This window comes from Rhincodon typus, chromosome 28, assembly GCF_021869965.1.
Source record: "Rhincodon typus isolate 14 chromosome 28, sRhiTyp1.1, whole genome shotgun sequence".
Taxonomy (NCBI): domain Eukaryota; kingdom Metazoa; phylum Chordata; class Chondrichthyes; order Orectolobiformes; family Rhincodontidae; genus Rhincodon; species Rhincodon typus.
The window spans coordinates 34,832,348-34,847,548 of record NC_063359.1 but is presented as its reverse complement, the minus strand read 5'-3'; the positions used below and the strand labels follow the sequence as shown (position 1 = coordinate 34,847,548).

The window sequence follows — 15,201 nt, the reverse complement described above, 5'->3', positions numbered from 1 at the left end:
TAAAATGCATTGTCCTATGTCTTACATATGTTAGTGTGCCTTTAAGATGCATTGTCCTATGTCTCACGTACATTAGTGTGCCTTTAAGATGCATTGTCCTATGTCTCACGTACATTAGTGTGCCTTTAAGATGCATTGTCCTATGTCTCACGTACATTAGTGTGCCTTTTAGAGGTGTGCTCATGATTTCATGACTGCATCATACCATGTGACCTGAGGTAGAAAGATGTCATACTCCATATTACCTCAGGATCACTAGAATCATGACGCTGTACTGGAAACATAATCCTTTCTTGTAACCTTAAAAGCTAAAGCTAACCCTGATGCTTATGTGCCTGAGGAATGTAACAATTCCATGTAATAATTAGCTGTAATAAATGTCTGTTGGACTCTTCAATACCATAATATCAACATCCAGTTATTACTGGAAGTAAGATATGCATTGCCACAGCAGGTAAAACATCTGGTTGGACACACACTAACACCAGAGGGTAAGATTGGATGCAATAGGGAAGAGGCTGCACTTGGAGAACTGTGTACAGTTTTGGTCACCCTGTTATAGGAAAGACATAGTTAAACTGGAAAGTGTGCAAAGAATATTTATGAGGATGTTGCTAGGCCTGAGTTATAGGGAGAGACTGGCCAGAGCTTTATTCCTTGGAATATAGGAGAATGAGGTGTGATATCACTGAGGTATATAAAATAATGAGGGGCATAGACAGGATGAACACATATAGTCTTTTTCCCAGGGATAAACAAGAGGGCATAGGTTTAAGGTGAGAGAGAAAAGATTTAAGAAGGACCTGAGGGGCAACTTCTTCACGCAGAGAATGGTGCGTATCCCGAATGAGCTGCCAGAGAAAGTGGTTGAGGCAGGTGCAATATCAACATTTAAACAAACATTTTGATAGGTGCACAGACGGGAAGGGTTTAGAGGGATATGGTCCAAATGCGGGCAATTGGAATGAGCTGAGTGGGCACTACGGTCAGCATGGACCAGTTTGGGCTGAAGGGCCTGTTTTCATGCTGTATTACTGTATGGCTCTATTTGAGAGGAATTAAAGAAATGGATGGATTAGACAATGAGTTGGTAATTCAAAGCACAGTCTCAATAATAATGCTAATTCCTTTGCAAACGTTTCATGGGTCTCAATTCGTTAAAAAAAACAATCATTCTGTCCTTAGGAGTCTCAACAATGCTCCAAGGATCTCCAGAAATGAAAGAGGAAATCATTCCAAAATGAAATCATTAAGACATTGCCGAGTCCACACCCAGGAGAAAAATCAAAGAGGCCAGAAAACATAAACAGATTTCTTTTAGTTTCATTCTGAACACTTACTTTTTAACACTTTTTTTGAAAAAATATGAGTGAAAATAAAACATTTGCATCATTTTGGAGATGTCAGTGGCGCTGGCTGGGTCAGTATTTATTGGCTGTCCCCAGTTCTCCTGGAGAAGGTGGTAGAGGCTGCAGTACTGCAGTCCTTGTGATGTAGGGACACCCACAGTGCTGTTAGGAAAGGGAGTGCCAGGATTTTAACCCAGCAACACTGAAGGAGCAGCAATGGCGCTCCAAGTGAGGATGGTGAGAGCTCGCTGGCTCCTTTGCACCTTTTCCGAGAGGGTGCTTGGTGCCATGTCCCATTTCAAAGCAGCGCAGCGCTCCGTGTGAGTTACCAGCTTTAGGTGGTTGCCATTTCTAGCTGGTCTCTAACAACAGGTCTCAAACTGCCTTTGAATGCCCTCCATTGGCTGCCCACTGCTTGCAAGTGAGTAGTTCTTCTGCTCTTTACCCCATCTCTGGCTACACTGCCTAGCTGCCACGTTTCCTGCATTGTCCGCTTCCAGCTGGGTGAAAAATAGTGCCCCTCAGCTGTCAGCCTCAGTACTGCACCCACCACTGAATCAGATGCTGTCACCTCCGGCCCACTCATTGGCCCTGACTGCAACACTGACGGAGCGCTGCGCTGCTTTGAAATGGGACATGGCACCGAGCACCCTCTCGGAAAAGGTGCAAAGGAGCCGGCGAGCTCTCCCTGGTGGCCTGGGTCACTATCGATGCCTCACCCAAACCTTCAGAATCCCTCAAGACAACGGGACAAGAATTGAGGGAGGTGAAATAATGCTGCCTGCTACCACTAGATGGAGCAAGGGGCACCATTGGCATTGGGTGGAAATATTATCCAATGAACCAGGTTGGAGATGTTAGTATGGTGCCTCTGGAGTAAGTGGGACTTGAACGCGGACCTCCTGGATCAGAGGTAGGGACACTACCACCTCAACATAAGAGCTCTGTCAAACCCTCCGTTATCATATTTCTAATCAACCAGTTTGGAGACAACATCACACACATCTGAAATAAGTGGGCCTTGAACCCGGGCCTATTGACTCAAAGGTAGGACACTATCACCTCACCACAAGAGCCCTGTCATTACTGTACTTTCCTTCTCAACCAGTTTGGAGATATTAGTATACGTCTCTGCAGTAAGTAAGTGGGATTTGAACCTGAGCCTCCTCATTCAGAGGTAGGGACACTGCCACCTCACCACAATAGCTCCCTCTAGGCATCAGCTGTACATTTTAGAAGCTTGATACTTGAACATGTTGACCATTCTCCAGGCCAAATCACAAGTGTTTGCTCACAGAGTCTATAATCCCAATGTAAAAATGGTCACCGTGCACGCCTGGTCACTGTGTATCATACTGAGGAGCTGATGCTTAGGAGTTAGCGGCACATAACGTCAGCACCTGCCTCATTCATGTTTTCCCTCTTCCCTTTCGATTTACAACATCCTGATTGTTAATTCACTTTAACTCCGGCAACTCCAGCAAAAGCCAAGGACGAAATGTTTTGTCCCTTTTGAATAAAAGCGAAAGTACTGCTTGGAGATCTGAAATGAAACCAGCGAGTGCTGGAGGGTCTGGTACCATCTATGGAGAGGGAAACAAAAGTTTAAGGTTTCGAATCTTGGTGTGACTCTTCTTTTGGAAACGAGTTCTGAAGAAGAATTGTGTTGGACTCAAAACATTAACTGTGTCCCTCTCAGAATCACAGAATTACCACATTCGGCCTACTATAGAAGCTGTCAGGCCTGCTACATCTATCCAGCACTTCCTGACTTTTTTCCTTTTAAAACTTGCTAGTGATCTTTTGACACCATTTAACTAGTGACATATCTTACACCCTACACCAAATCCCTGGCCAACTTTCTTTTCAAGCATTGAATTCAGAATTTCCCTTTCAGCACCTCACTGATGGTGGGAGATGCTGCCCAGCTATGTTGGAGCTTACAACAAGAGCTGTACATTACCTTAATTGCTACTCACAGACAACAATGCTCTAACTTGTGGTAGCATTGCCCATTACTGCAGCCTTTGAGAAAAGCAGTTGATTTGGATTTCAATTTTAATAATATTGGCACGGGTTTTAGTCTTCACTTCCAGTTAGTTCCACCAGCATTCTGTTTTCCTTCTAAGTTACATTTCTCCTTGTGCAACACCCACATATGGGTGGTATGGTGGCTCAGTGGTTAGCACTGCTGTCCACCCTCAGCCGACCGTCTGTGTGGAGTTTGCACATTGTCCTCGTTTGTGTGGGTTTCCTACGGGTGCTCCGGTTTCCTCCCACAGCCCAAAGATGTGCAGGTTGGGTGGATTGGCCATGTTAAATTGCCCCATACTCTCCAGGGATGTGCAGGCTGGGTGGGTTAGCCATGGGGATTGCAGGCTTACAGGTTTAGGGTCGGGTGCTCTTCAGAGAGTCAGTGTGGACTCGATGGGCTGAATAGCCTGATTCCACACTATAGGGATTCTATGATGATAATACTTTGTACTGCTTAGTGGAATCCCCAGTTGGCATTATGGCCATTCCTTCTGATCCTGTGCTTCTACAGATGAGCTGCAGACTAAGCAGCCTCTGCAATGTCTAGTCATTCCTTTGACATATGTGAACATGTGAATCAGGAGCAGGGTAAGGCCAGCCTGCACCGTCATTCAACAAAGTCATGGCTGATCTGATGTTGGCTTGGATGCACATTCACGCCCATCCACTCCTGATCCTCGGCTTCAGCGATCCATCACCCTTTTGCGTGAACAGTATTCAGTGATACCTCTGCCCTGTTCCCCTGTGGCCCGCCTGTTGAATCATGGATTCCCTACTGGGTGGGAACTGGCCATCGACAGCGGCAAAGACGTCACTGCAAGGAATTCTGGGAGACGGCACTGCAGTCTCCACAACTAGACTGAATATCGCAGAAGAACTGGTGTCAAGGGGTGGTTAGACCCGAAACACTACATTAGTGTAGTGTTCCCCCCTACTCCCTGACTTCCTCCAATTAAAAAAAAGTACTGCAAAGAGGACAGCATCTTTTTTCTAAAGTATAAAAGGGTGGAGTTGGCAGTTGGGGCAGCGGTATGCTCCTCCTGCCAGTTGTGGGAAATCAGGGAGCAGCTAAGTGGTCCCTGACAATAACATCTGCAGGAAGTGTGACCAGCTACAGCTCCTCACAGACTGCATGGCTCAGTTGGAGAAGGAGCTAGACACACTGTGCCACATACAGGGGACAGAGAGAGTGATAGACACTAGCTTTAGGAAAGTGGTCACACCACAGGTCTAGGCAGATAGGGTGACCGCCAGGAGAGGCAAGAGTGCAGGAGTCTCCTGTGGCTATTCCCCTCTGAAACAGGGTTACCGTTTTGGATACCGTTGGGGGGATAGCCTCTCGGGAGATAGTACCGGCAGTAGCCAGGCCTGTGGTACCACAACTGGCTCTGCTGTAGAGCAGGGTGAGGCAAAGTCCAGGCGAGTGATTGTAGTAGACTCGATAGTCGGGGCACAGACAGGCGTTTCTGTGGCCGTGAACAAGACTCCAAGACGGTGTGTTGCCTCCCTGGTGCCAGGGCCCTGGATGTCTCTGAGCAGGTACAGGACATCCTGAAACGGGAGGGAAAACTGACAGAAGTCATTGTCCACATTGGCACAAATGACATAGGTAGGAAGAAAGAAGAGGTCCTGTGAGGACAATTCAGGGAGTTAGGTAGGGAACTAAAAAGCAGGACTACAAGGGTAGTAATCTCAGGATTACTACCTGTGCCATGGGCTAGTGAGGCTAGGAACAGAGAGAGAGTACAGTTGAACAAGTGGCTACAGAGCCAGTGGAGAAGGGAGGGCTTTAGTACAGAATATGCATATTCCCCAAAACTGAAGGATATGAATGGCAGGATTCGGGAACCATGGATGACAAGGAAAATTGTAAGCTGAGTCAAAAGGTAAAAGGAAGCATATGATAGGTTTAGGCAGCTACAAACTGCGAAGCTCTTGAGGAGTATAGAGAAATTAGGAAGGAACTTAAACCCGGAATTAGGAAGGCTAAAAGAAGCCATCAAATGTCTTTAGCAAACAGGGTCAAGGAGAATCCCAAGGCTTATTATGCATTTATTAGAAGAAAGTGGGTAGCAAGGGAAAGAGTAGGTTCACTCAATGACAATGGAAGGAAGTAATGTGTGGAGCCACAGGAAGTGGGAGAGATCCTTAATGAGTACTTCATTTCATTATTCACCAAGGAGAAGGACATGACTGATGTTGAGGTCAGGGATGAGTATGTGAATGCTCTAGAGAATGTCAATATATTGAAGGAGGAAGTTTTGGGTATCCTAAATTGCATTAAGATAGACAAGTCCCCAGGGCCATATGGGATCTACCCCAGGCTGCTGCGTGAGGCAAGGGAAGAAATAACTGGGGCACTAGCAGATATCGTCACATCCTCTCTGAACACAGGCGAGGTTCCAGAGGACTGGAGATTAGCCAGTGTTGTTCCCTTGCTTAAGAAAGGAAGCAGCAATAATCCAGGAAATTATAGGCCAGTGAGCCTGATGTCTGTGGTGGGGAAGCTGTTGGAGAAGATACTGAGGGACAGGTTATATGCATATTTGGAAGAAAATGGACTAGTTAACGACAGGCAGCATGGTGTATACGGGAAAGGTTATGTCTCACCAACCTGATCGAATTTTTTGAAGAGGTGACAAAGATAACTGATGAGAGAAGAGCTGTGGATGTAGTTTATATGGACTTTAGTAAGGCACTTGATGAAGTCCCACATGGAAGATTGGTACAAAAACTAAAATCACGTGGGATTCAGGGTGGGCTGGCTAGATGGATACAAAACTGGCTTGATCATAGACAACAGAAGGTAGCCGTGGAAAAGTGTTTTTCAGACTGGAGACTGGTAACTAGTGGTGTTCCACAGGGATCAGTCTTAGGTCCTCTGTTGTTATAGTATATATAAATGATCTGGAGGAAAATGTGGGTGGTCTGATTAGTAAGTTTGCAGGTGACATAAAGATTAGTGGAGTTGCTGATCGTGCCGATGATTGTGGAAAGGATACAACAGGATATAGATAGGTTGGAGACTTGGGCACAGAAATGGCAGATGGTGTTTAATCCAGACAAATGCAAGGTGATTCAGTTTGGAGGATCAAATTTAGGTGTGAATTATACTGTAAATGACAGAATCCTTGGGAACATTAATATACAGATGGATCTGGCCATGCAGGTCCACAGTTCCCTAAAAGTAGCAACACACGTGGCCAAGGTGATTAAGAAGTCACATGGCATGCTTGCCTTCGTCGGCCGGGGCATGGAGTATAAGAGTTGGCAAAACATGTTGCAGCTATATAAAACCCTCATTAGGCTGCATTTGGAGTATTGTGTGCAGTTTTGGTCACCACATTACCAGAAGGATGTGAAAGCTCTGGAGAAAGTGCAGAGAAGGTTCACCAGGATGTTGCCCAGTCTCGAGGGCACAGGCTATGAGGAAAGGTTAAAAAGACTAGGGTTGTTTTCACTGGAAAGGCGGTGGCTGAGAGGAGACCTGATAGAGGTCGAGAACATTAAGAGAGGCATAGATAGGGTGGATAGTCAGAGGCTTTTTCCCAGGGTTTAAGTTTCGATTACAAGGGGGCACAGGTTCAAGGTGAGAAGGGGAAAGTTGAAGGGAGATGTGCAAGGGAGGTTTTTCACGTAGAGAGTGGTAGGAACCTGGAATGCACTGCCAGAGGAGTTCGTGGAAGCAGGCACGTTGGTGACATTTAAGAGGCACCTGGATGGTTCCATGAATAGGGAGGGAATAGAGGGATACAGACCGAATAAGGGCAGAAGGTTTGTTTTTTTAGTTTAGTCAGGGCATGATGATTGGCACAGGCTTGGAGGGCCGAAGGGCTTGTTCCTGTGCTGTACTTCTCTTTTGTATCTTTTGAGTCCAAAGCGACCCAGCCTGATCCCGTAACCCCACATTTCCCACAGCTAATCCACCTAGCCTGCACATCTTTGGACTGTGGGAAGAAACCGGAGCACCCGGAGGAAACCCACGCAGACACGGGGAGAATGTGCAAACTCCACACAGTCAGTCGCCTGAGGGTGGAACCAAACCCAGGTTCCTGGCACTGTGAGGCAGCAGAGCTAACCTCTGAGCCACCGTGCCACTCCCAAGTTGTTCTATGAAGACACTCCACAAATCAGGATAATGTGTAGCTTTTTACTCTTAACAGAGCCACCTCAGAAATGTGGATTCCACCAGGAAGCTGCTAACTGCTACAAGGCACCTTGCAGAACAGGTCACTTCTGGACTGCACTGTGCTGAATGGTTACAGCACAGATAAAGGCCATTCGACCCATTGTGTCTGTGACAGGTCTCTGCAATCCATCTTGTCCTACTCTGCCAAACGTTTCCTGCAATTGCTTCCTCCTCGGATAAGGATTCAACTCCGTATCAAAGGCCTCAGTTAACTCTGCCTCCACCTCCCTCCCAAGCAGGAGATTTTAGATGCTGTGATCAACTTAAATTTATGTAGCTCCTTTAGCAATCCAAGGCACTCCACAACGGTGTTGTCGAACAATAAGGGGACGCTGAGATAGTAACACTGGTGCCCACTGGTGGTTTAAATGAAGCGATGAGTGAATGAAGTTAAGTTCAGACAGTCAAAGGTCAGTCAGGGTCCTCACAGCAAGCACAGAGACCTCAGACAACAAGGTTATAATCAATCAAACTACTGCTTATATCTAATCTACACGACAACCCACTGGATTTACAATGGTCTCACAGGCTGTATTGTAAACAACTTTTCTAAGAACCATTAAACAAATGGGTAAGTTACCAGTAAAACATATTGCACTCCAGCTCACTGTGATACATTATCCAAATATACAAACAAGGCCATTAAATGCTGGGGCCAAAATATTGATCATTGTCAAAATCTGATTGTCATACACGTAAATAGAGAAAAAAAAGCAAATTCTGAGCCATACCTTTGGTCAAAGAAATACTTTACAACACTGAATTTGTGAATTCTGTTTACACAACAGGAAATACGAGTAAATGGATCAGACTTTCCAACAGTTGATTAATAAAGCTACCACTTTATTCCTAAAACAACGCTAAGGTCCAGAATAGTGGGGGGTGGGTGGCTCAGTGGTTAGCACTGCTGCCTCACAGCACCAGGGACCCAGGTTCAATTCCAGCCTTGGGTGACTGTGTGTGTGGAGTTTGCGCATCCTCCCTGTGTCTGCATGGGTTTCCTCCCACAGTCCAAAGATGTGCAGGTTAGGTGGATTGGCCATGCTAAATTGCCCCTTACTGTCCAGGGATGTGCAGGCTTTGTGGGTTAGCCATGGGAAATGCAGGGTAAAAGAGATAGAGTAGGGGTGAGAGTCTGGGTGGGATACTCTTCAGAGAGTTGGTGTGGACTTGGGCTAAATGGCCTGTTTCCACACCGTACAGATTCTAAACAAGGAGTGCACGAGAGGTCAGGATTAGAGCAGTCCAGATCCTTTGGAAGTTTATGGTGTTTTGGAGAAGATTATAGGAAAGGGTGAGATCGTGGAGCAATCTGAACAAGAAGGGTTTTAGAATCAGGATGTTGCTTGACCAGGAGCAGGAGACAACAGAGACTCACTACATCTCACCACAATCTTTCTCTGTTTGTCATACTTCAGCCTGTGCTCCCTGTTATCTAAAGAGCTGGAAAACCCTCTGGCCTTTGGTGCTAACCATGACTCCCTGGGCAGAACTCCCAGCCTTGGGTGGGCCTTACACTGGCTGGGGGAGGCAGGGCTTATCTTTGTCCTATCCTGCTCTGTCCCAGGGGTCCATCACTTTAACATGAGAACAACTTTAACCAGCATGTTTCAAAGGAGGAAAGGAACAGGTGAACTGACCTCATCATCCTTGTACCAGGACAGGTTCTCTGCTGTCAACACAAACCAGTATTCCTTGGATCCTCCCTTCATGATGCCGATGTTGTTGATGGTCAGCCAGCCCTTCCTGATCACCTGAAACAAGAAGGCGGGTAGAATGAACATTCAGAAAGGATAGTAGGTCAGCCCAGAAACTTGGGCGTATAACACAGGACCTGGCTTCATACACGGTCTAGTGTCAATCAATGCGTGTTAACGGGAGAGTTAAACGCAGAAAGGAAAACACGGTGGTCTCTATACAGATACAGAAAAACGGGTAGTCGATTAAAAAGGTTAGAGTCAACTTGAAGGTTTTTGATGCCAAGATCAAATTTGAGAGAGTGGAACTCGATCAGTCTCTATAACCATCATCCCTCCCATTTCCTGAGGTTAAAACCCTCACTCAAATTCTTCTCTGTGGATTGTTGGAAACTGTAGCACAAGTCAAACAGGGTTGGGAGGCACTTTGATCAGAACACCATCCCACTTCCCAGGGTCTCTGTCCCATTTATCTTTCTGCTCTGGTGAGAGATGGGCCTCCAGTGTGGGCAAAGATAATGGGCAAACATTTAATGAAGCTGTGTTAGGCAAAGAATCAATTATTAGTTTTCCCCATAGGAAATAGGCCCACGCCACCAGGAAATGTAAAAGGCTGTGCTTTACAGGAATAGGACTCAGAAAGAAACCGAAACAAGTCTTCCTGCCAGGTCACATGATGGCAACCCATCAGTGAAAAGGAGGAGGTCTGTTTCCACCCCCACCCCAAGTTTCCCAATTGGTTTTTGTCTTTTCCAGTGGGAGTCAATGAGAGTTTTGATTGGAAACTGCAGAGATTTCCATCTTCAATAACAAATTAACCCAGCCACCCCACCAAACAAGTTAATCCAGCCACCCTAATAAACAAATTAACCCAGCCACCCCAAGATTCCACAACCAGCCCCCAATCCACACAGAATTTCATCGACTGTAGGTATACATCACATCTAAACTTCGGCTCAGTATCAAAACCTACACAAAAAGCACAAACCCACTCTTCATGGAAGCACAAGGCATCAAGGAGGGGCAGTGAGGGGAGCTGGGAGGGGGAGTCAACAGTCAAATTGGTGAAAAAAGGCTAAAGCTAAAACAAAGGGAAGATAGAAAAACGAAAAAAAGTAAACAGCAACATGCAACTGTACAGAGGGACCTAGAGCCATTGACTATGAGCTCAAGCTACATAACTAAACACACAAAACGCATGGTCAAGCAGATGTACATCTGGGTTCCACCAGGAACTGAAACAATGCTGCAGCGAAGATAGGATCACAGCACTCAGTTAAAGCAAAACCCTGCAGTTTGATTAAAATATGCATTGGTTGCCAGTTGTTTGCCAGCATTACCAAACAGTTCAGGGAGAAGGGCAGTCCATCCTTTTCATTATTTCCTCAGAATATACTGGTGATACAAACTGAGTCAGCTCAGCCTCCTGTCAGGGAGACAGTGGAAGGAAGAGACATATCTCTGCCTTAGACGTTTCTCGCTCAATACAGAGCACCATCACTGACAAAGTCACAGCTAATTAGCTCACATAAGCAGCAATGGACAAAGACAATATCTTCATCTGTGACTGCGGGCTCACTTTCCAGAGAATTTAACCCTCCATCGAGTGTTTCAGAAATACACAGCGGCTTGGAAAGCGAACATTTCTGAAGAAAGGGCAGTATTGCTGGCACTCTCCCCTTTGCATTCAGCAGGACAGATACAAGAGTGGCCAATTTCAGACAATCACTACAGTTTATTGCACAGGAGAAAACGGTGCCGATTGGTTGCCAAGTCAAATCTGATTGACCAAAGTGTTGTCATGGAGATAGTGAGGGGAAAGTGCACTAACAACCATGTTAAGAATCAATTTAATACAATCAGTCAAACTCACAATGTGGCTCATTTATGCTGGCTAGTCGTGACACATATTCGCACACCAGGGACCTGATCTCTGCAAACAAAACCAATAGCTTCCAGTCTCTCACCATCTTTTTTAAAATTACCTGGGAGCATGGGGAGCTTTAGCCATGACAACACTTTGGTCAATCAGATTTGACTTGCCAACCAATCAGTGCCATTTCCTCTTGTGGTCTACATTGTTGTGATTTGTTTGACATTTGACATTCTTGCTTTTGTCCTGACGAGGACAAGACAAAAAAATCTTCGACAATATGTCTCTCTCTTGGGCAGTGTTCAAGCAGCAGCTCAGTAATGTCATGAGAGAGTGTTAAGGGGACTATCTTCTTTATCCTAACCTTTACCAAGAACTCAGGGTCAGGAGACCATTCAGCCCCTTTAAGCCTGTTCCACCACATAATTAGATCACAGTTGATCTGGACCACAATTCCATCCATCTGTTTTCCATATTCTGTCTAAAAAAATGTGGTCATCTTGAGAATTTCCAAACTTGAAAAGACCAAACATCCAGAGTTTATTGAGGGAATTCCAGCATTTCACTCCCTGAAGGAGTAAAAATGATTTTTAATTTCACTCCTAGGTGGCCTAACTCTAATGGGTAAGGTCATGCTCTCTTGTTCTGGATGACCTTTCTTTGTGCTCTTTATTCTTTCATGGGATGTGGACATCACTGCCAAAGCTGGCATTTGGTGACCATCCCTAATTGCCCTTGAACTGAGGGGTTTGCTGGGCCATTTTGGAGGGTGGTTAACAGTCAAACACATCACTGTGGGTCTGGAGTCACATGTACATGGACCAAGTGAGGGCTGCTGATTAAAAGTGAAATACTGCCGGTGCTGGAAACATGAAATAAACATAGAAAATGCTGGGGAAACTCAGAAGGTCAGGCAGCATCAGTGGGCAGACAAACAGTGTTAATGTTTCGCATCAAATATGACCCTTCTTCAGAGTTCAGGAAGGTAGATTTCCGTCCCTAAAGGGCATCAGCAAATCACGTTGGGTTTTACAACAGTGGATGACAGGTGTTACAGTAACTGTTACAGAGACTAGTTTTATGTTGCAGATTCATTAATTGAGTTTATTTGGTGGGATTCGAACCAAATTTGAACCCACCCAGATGTAGCTCCGACACTTAACCTGCGTTTCCACAGCAACAATATACTCACCATGATTTCATCCTTCACAGAGTAACCATAGCAGATGTAAAGAAGCCAAGCAGAGGAGTGGCAAGAGGGAGGTTCAATAAAGAAAGGGAGAATATAAATGAACCTGATTATTACTCTAGTATAATGGATGGCATTTGCTTACAGTACAGACCACTTACAGCAAATACAACACATTTACTTCTTGCAGCTCATTCAAGCCATCATGGCTTATGCTGTCTTCAGCTAATAATTTAAAACTGTGGCAAACTTGGAAAGTTAAATGGACAAGAAACATTTGCGTCGTATTTTAAAAATGAAATGGAGGTCTGAGGGAAAGAGAAGAGAAAATTGTTAATGATGAGAAGATTTCAATGGCTCAGCAAAGAAATATTTTCAGAATCTCAAAGATTTGAGGGAAATTTGAGTTCAAATTTGGTTTTAATCATTTGAACCAGCGTTAATGCTTAGTAAATGCATCACTTGAATGAGCTTCATTATCACAAACATTACCTGGATGAGAAAGGAAAAATGAAAACTGCATAAAAGAAAAGCAACCGAAAGAAAAAACTTAAGACTAGTGCAGTTGAATAAAGCTCTTAAAAGGGGGGAGGTAGCTGTAGAATTTGTAGCTGTGTCGTATTTCTCCTTCCAATTTTTGCCAGACTCCTTGGCAATCGGCAGCGAATGTCACATTTCTTTTCCACACGTTCAGGACATTTGGGCTATGGTTTGCAGGTTGTCCGATTGGAATCATGACCCAAAGGCTCTTCCCCCTGCACCCCCCTCCCCTCCCCCAGCCCCTAATCCTCCCCCAAGATGACCGAAAGCCGCAACACCCTTTCACAAATGCTAAACGTGCACTTCAACTGTAGCCTAGTCACTGACAGGTTGGACAGAGAGAGAGAGAGAAAAAGAAACAGAGAGAGAGAGTGAGAGAGAGGAAGAGAAAGAGAGAAAGAGAGAAAGTGAGAGAGAGAGAGAGAAAGAGAGAGAGTGAGAGAGAAAAAGAGGGAAACAGGAAAGTATTGCATAGGTTTCAAACAACTGGAATGGTCTGGATTCACTTCACAGGCCCTGGCACACATCCCTGAAGTTTATGCCTGTAACTGGAAATATTCAGTGAGGCCTGGAAATGGCTCAATGAGGAGCAGGAGTAGGCCATTCAAGTTTGCTTCACCGTTCAATAACATAAAGGCAAATCTGATGTTTGAATTTATCCCTCTGGCGTGGAGCTGAACAGAGTAGGGTTAACCTTTCCTTAATACAGTCTATAATTGGCCTCGATGCCCCCTGAGCTAGAGAATCGTTATACCAATTAAGGCTCCTCCCTCCAATGGTTTTCCAGGGAGTGTTTGTGATCCTTCCGGTCCCAGCACCATGCCAGCTACATCCATTCCCAGCAGTTCTGGCTCCCACATATAGACTGGTGACACAATGGAAGAGGCAAAGAGAGATGGAGCAAGGGCTGTCGCTCAAAAAATGGTGGCCATGAAGAGACAGTGAGTGTTAAACTGGGCACAGGCTGGGGCACAATACTAAGTACGTTTGTGATCGGAGTTCATGAGCACTGAATCCCCGCCCATGTCCAATTTCACCCAAGACGTGGGGATAAATGGGAATCCGGGGAAAAACAGACTCGAGGAGAATTCCCTGAAAAGGGAGAGGATTTGGACAGGCTTAGTGAGTGGGCAAGAACATGGCAGATGGAATACAATGTGGAAAAGTGTAAGGTCATCCACTTTGGTAGGATATACAGAATATTTCTTAAATGGTAAAAGGTTGGAAAGCGTAGATGTGAAAAGGGACCTAGGTGTCATTGTTGACCACTCGCTGAAGGCTAGCAGATAGTTAGCTATCAGGAAAGCTGATGGAATGTTCGTCTTTATTGCTGAGAGGATTTGAGTGCAGGAGCAGGGAAGTTTCTCTTCAGCTGTATAAAGGCTTGGATAGACTACACCTGGAACACTGTGTCCAGTTTGGATCCCCTTATCTCAGAAAAGGTATTAATGCCAAAGCGGGAGAGCAACACAAGTTCACCAGACTTGTTCTCATGATAACAGATCCATTCAACGAAGACAGACTGAATAATCTGTGCCTTGTTGTGTAAAGTTTTGGAAAATGAGAGGTGGTCACATTGAAACCTGGGAAATACTTAAAGGGATAGCCAGACAGACAGATGCGGGTAAGGGGTTTCCCCTGACTGAGGAGTCTAGCAACAAGGGCCACAATTTAATAACAAAGGGAATGCTACATCAGAGCAAGACAAAGAGAAAATTATTTACTGAGAGGGTGATGAATCTTTGGGACTCTCTACCCCACAGGGCTCCACAGGAAACTCAATCTGTGACGATGTTTAAAGCAGTGGGTTGACAGATTTCTAGTCACCAGTGGTGTAAACCGTTTCAGGGATAATGTGGATAAAAGGCACTGAAGGGTTTTATCACCCATGATTAAATGGCTTGGTAGGGTTGATGGGCTGAAAGGCCTGCTCCGGTGTGACTGAGTGAAGGGAATGTGTTCTTCAGGGCGAGATGGTTCAACGGATGTTGGAAAGCATTGCATCAGTGAAGCACTAAGCTGTTTGGGCCTATTTTACTCACTCAACCCTCCGAAAGAACAGACTTCGAACTTGGGGCCCTTGCTGGTCTGTGGATCCCAATGCTGCACTCAACAGAATAGTGAGCCATGACATTCCCCTTGTCAATACTACCATCGGTATGCACAATGGTGGAAGCAACAACAGTTTGTATGTGTGTATGGGTATGTGCACCTGCAAATGTTTGTGTCTGTGCGTTTCTGTGCCTGCACTGGCTTGTTTCTACATGCATTTCTGTTTGTGTGTGTGCACGTGTGTTTGTGTGTGTGCACGTGCGTTTGTGTGTGTGCAC

General features: G+C 45.3%; 1 protein-coding gene across 1 annotated transcript in view; it reads right to left on the bottom strand.

The window, feature by feature from the left end:
• Positions 1-15,201, bottom strand: part of LOC109919681 (dynamin-1-like) — a 153,354-nt gene that overhangs the window by 95,689 nt on the left and 42,464 nt on the right. Inside the window, exons 7-8 of the mRNA XM_048613395.1 lie at positions 12,335-12,346; positions 9,213-9,326 (exon numbers count right to left, since the gene is read on the bottom strand). Coding sequence (XP_048469352.1) covers positions 9,213-9,326; positions 12,335-12,346 — 126 coding nt within the window. The remainder of the gene's footprint in view (positions 1-9,212; positions 9,327-12,334; positions 12,347-15,201) is intronic.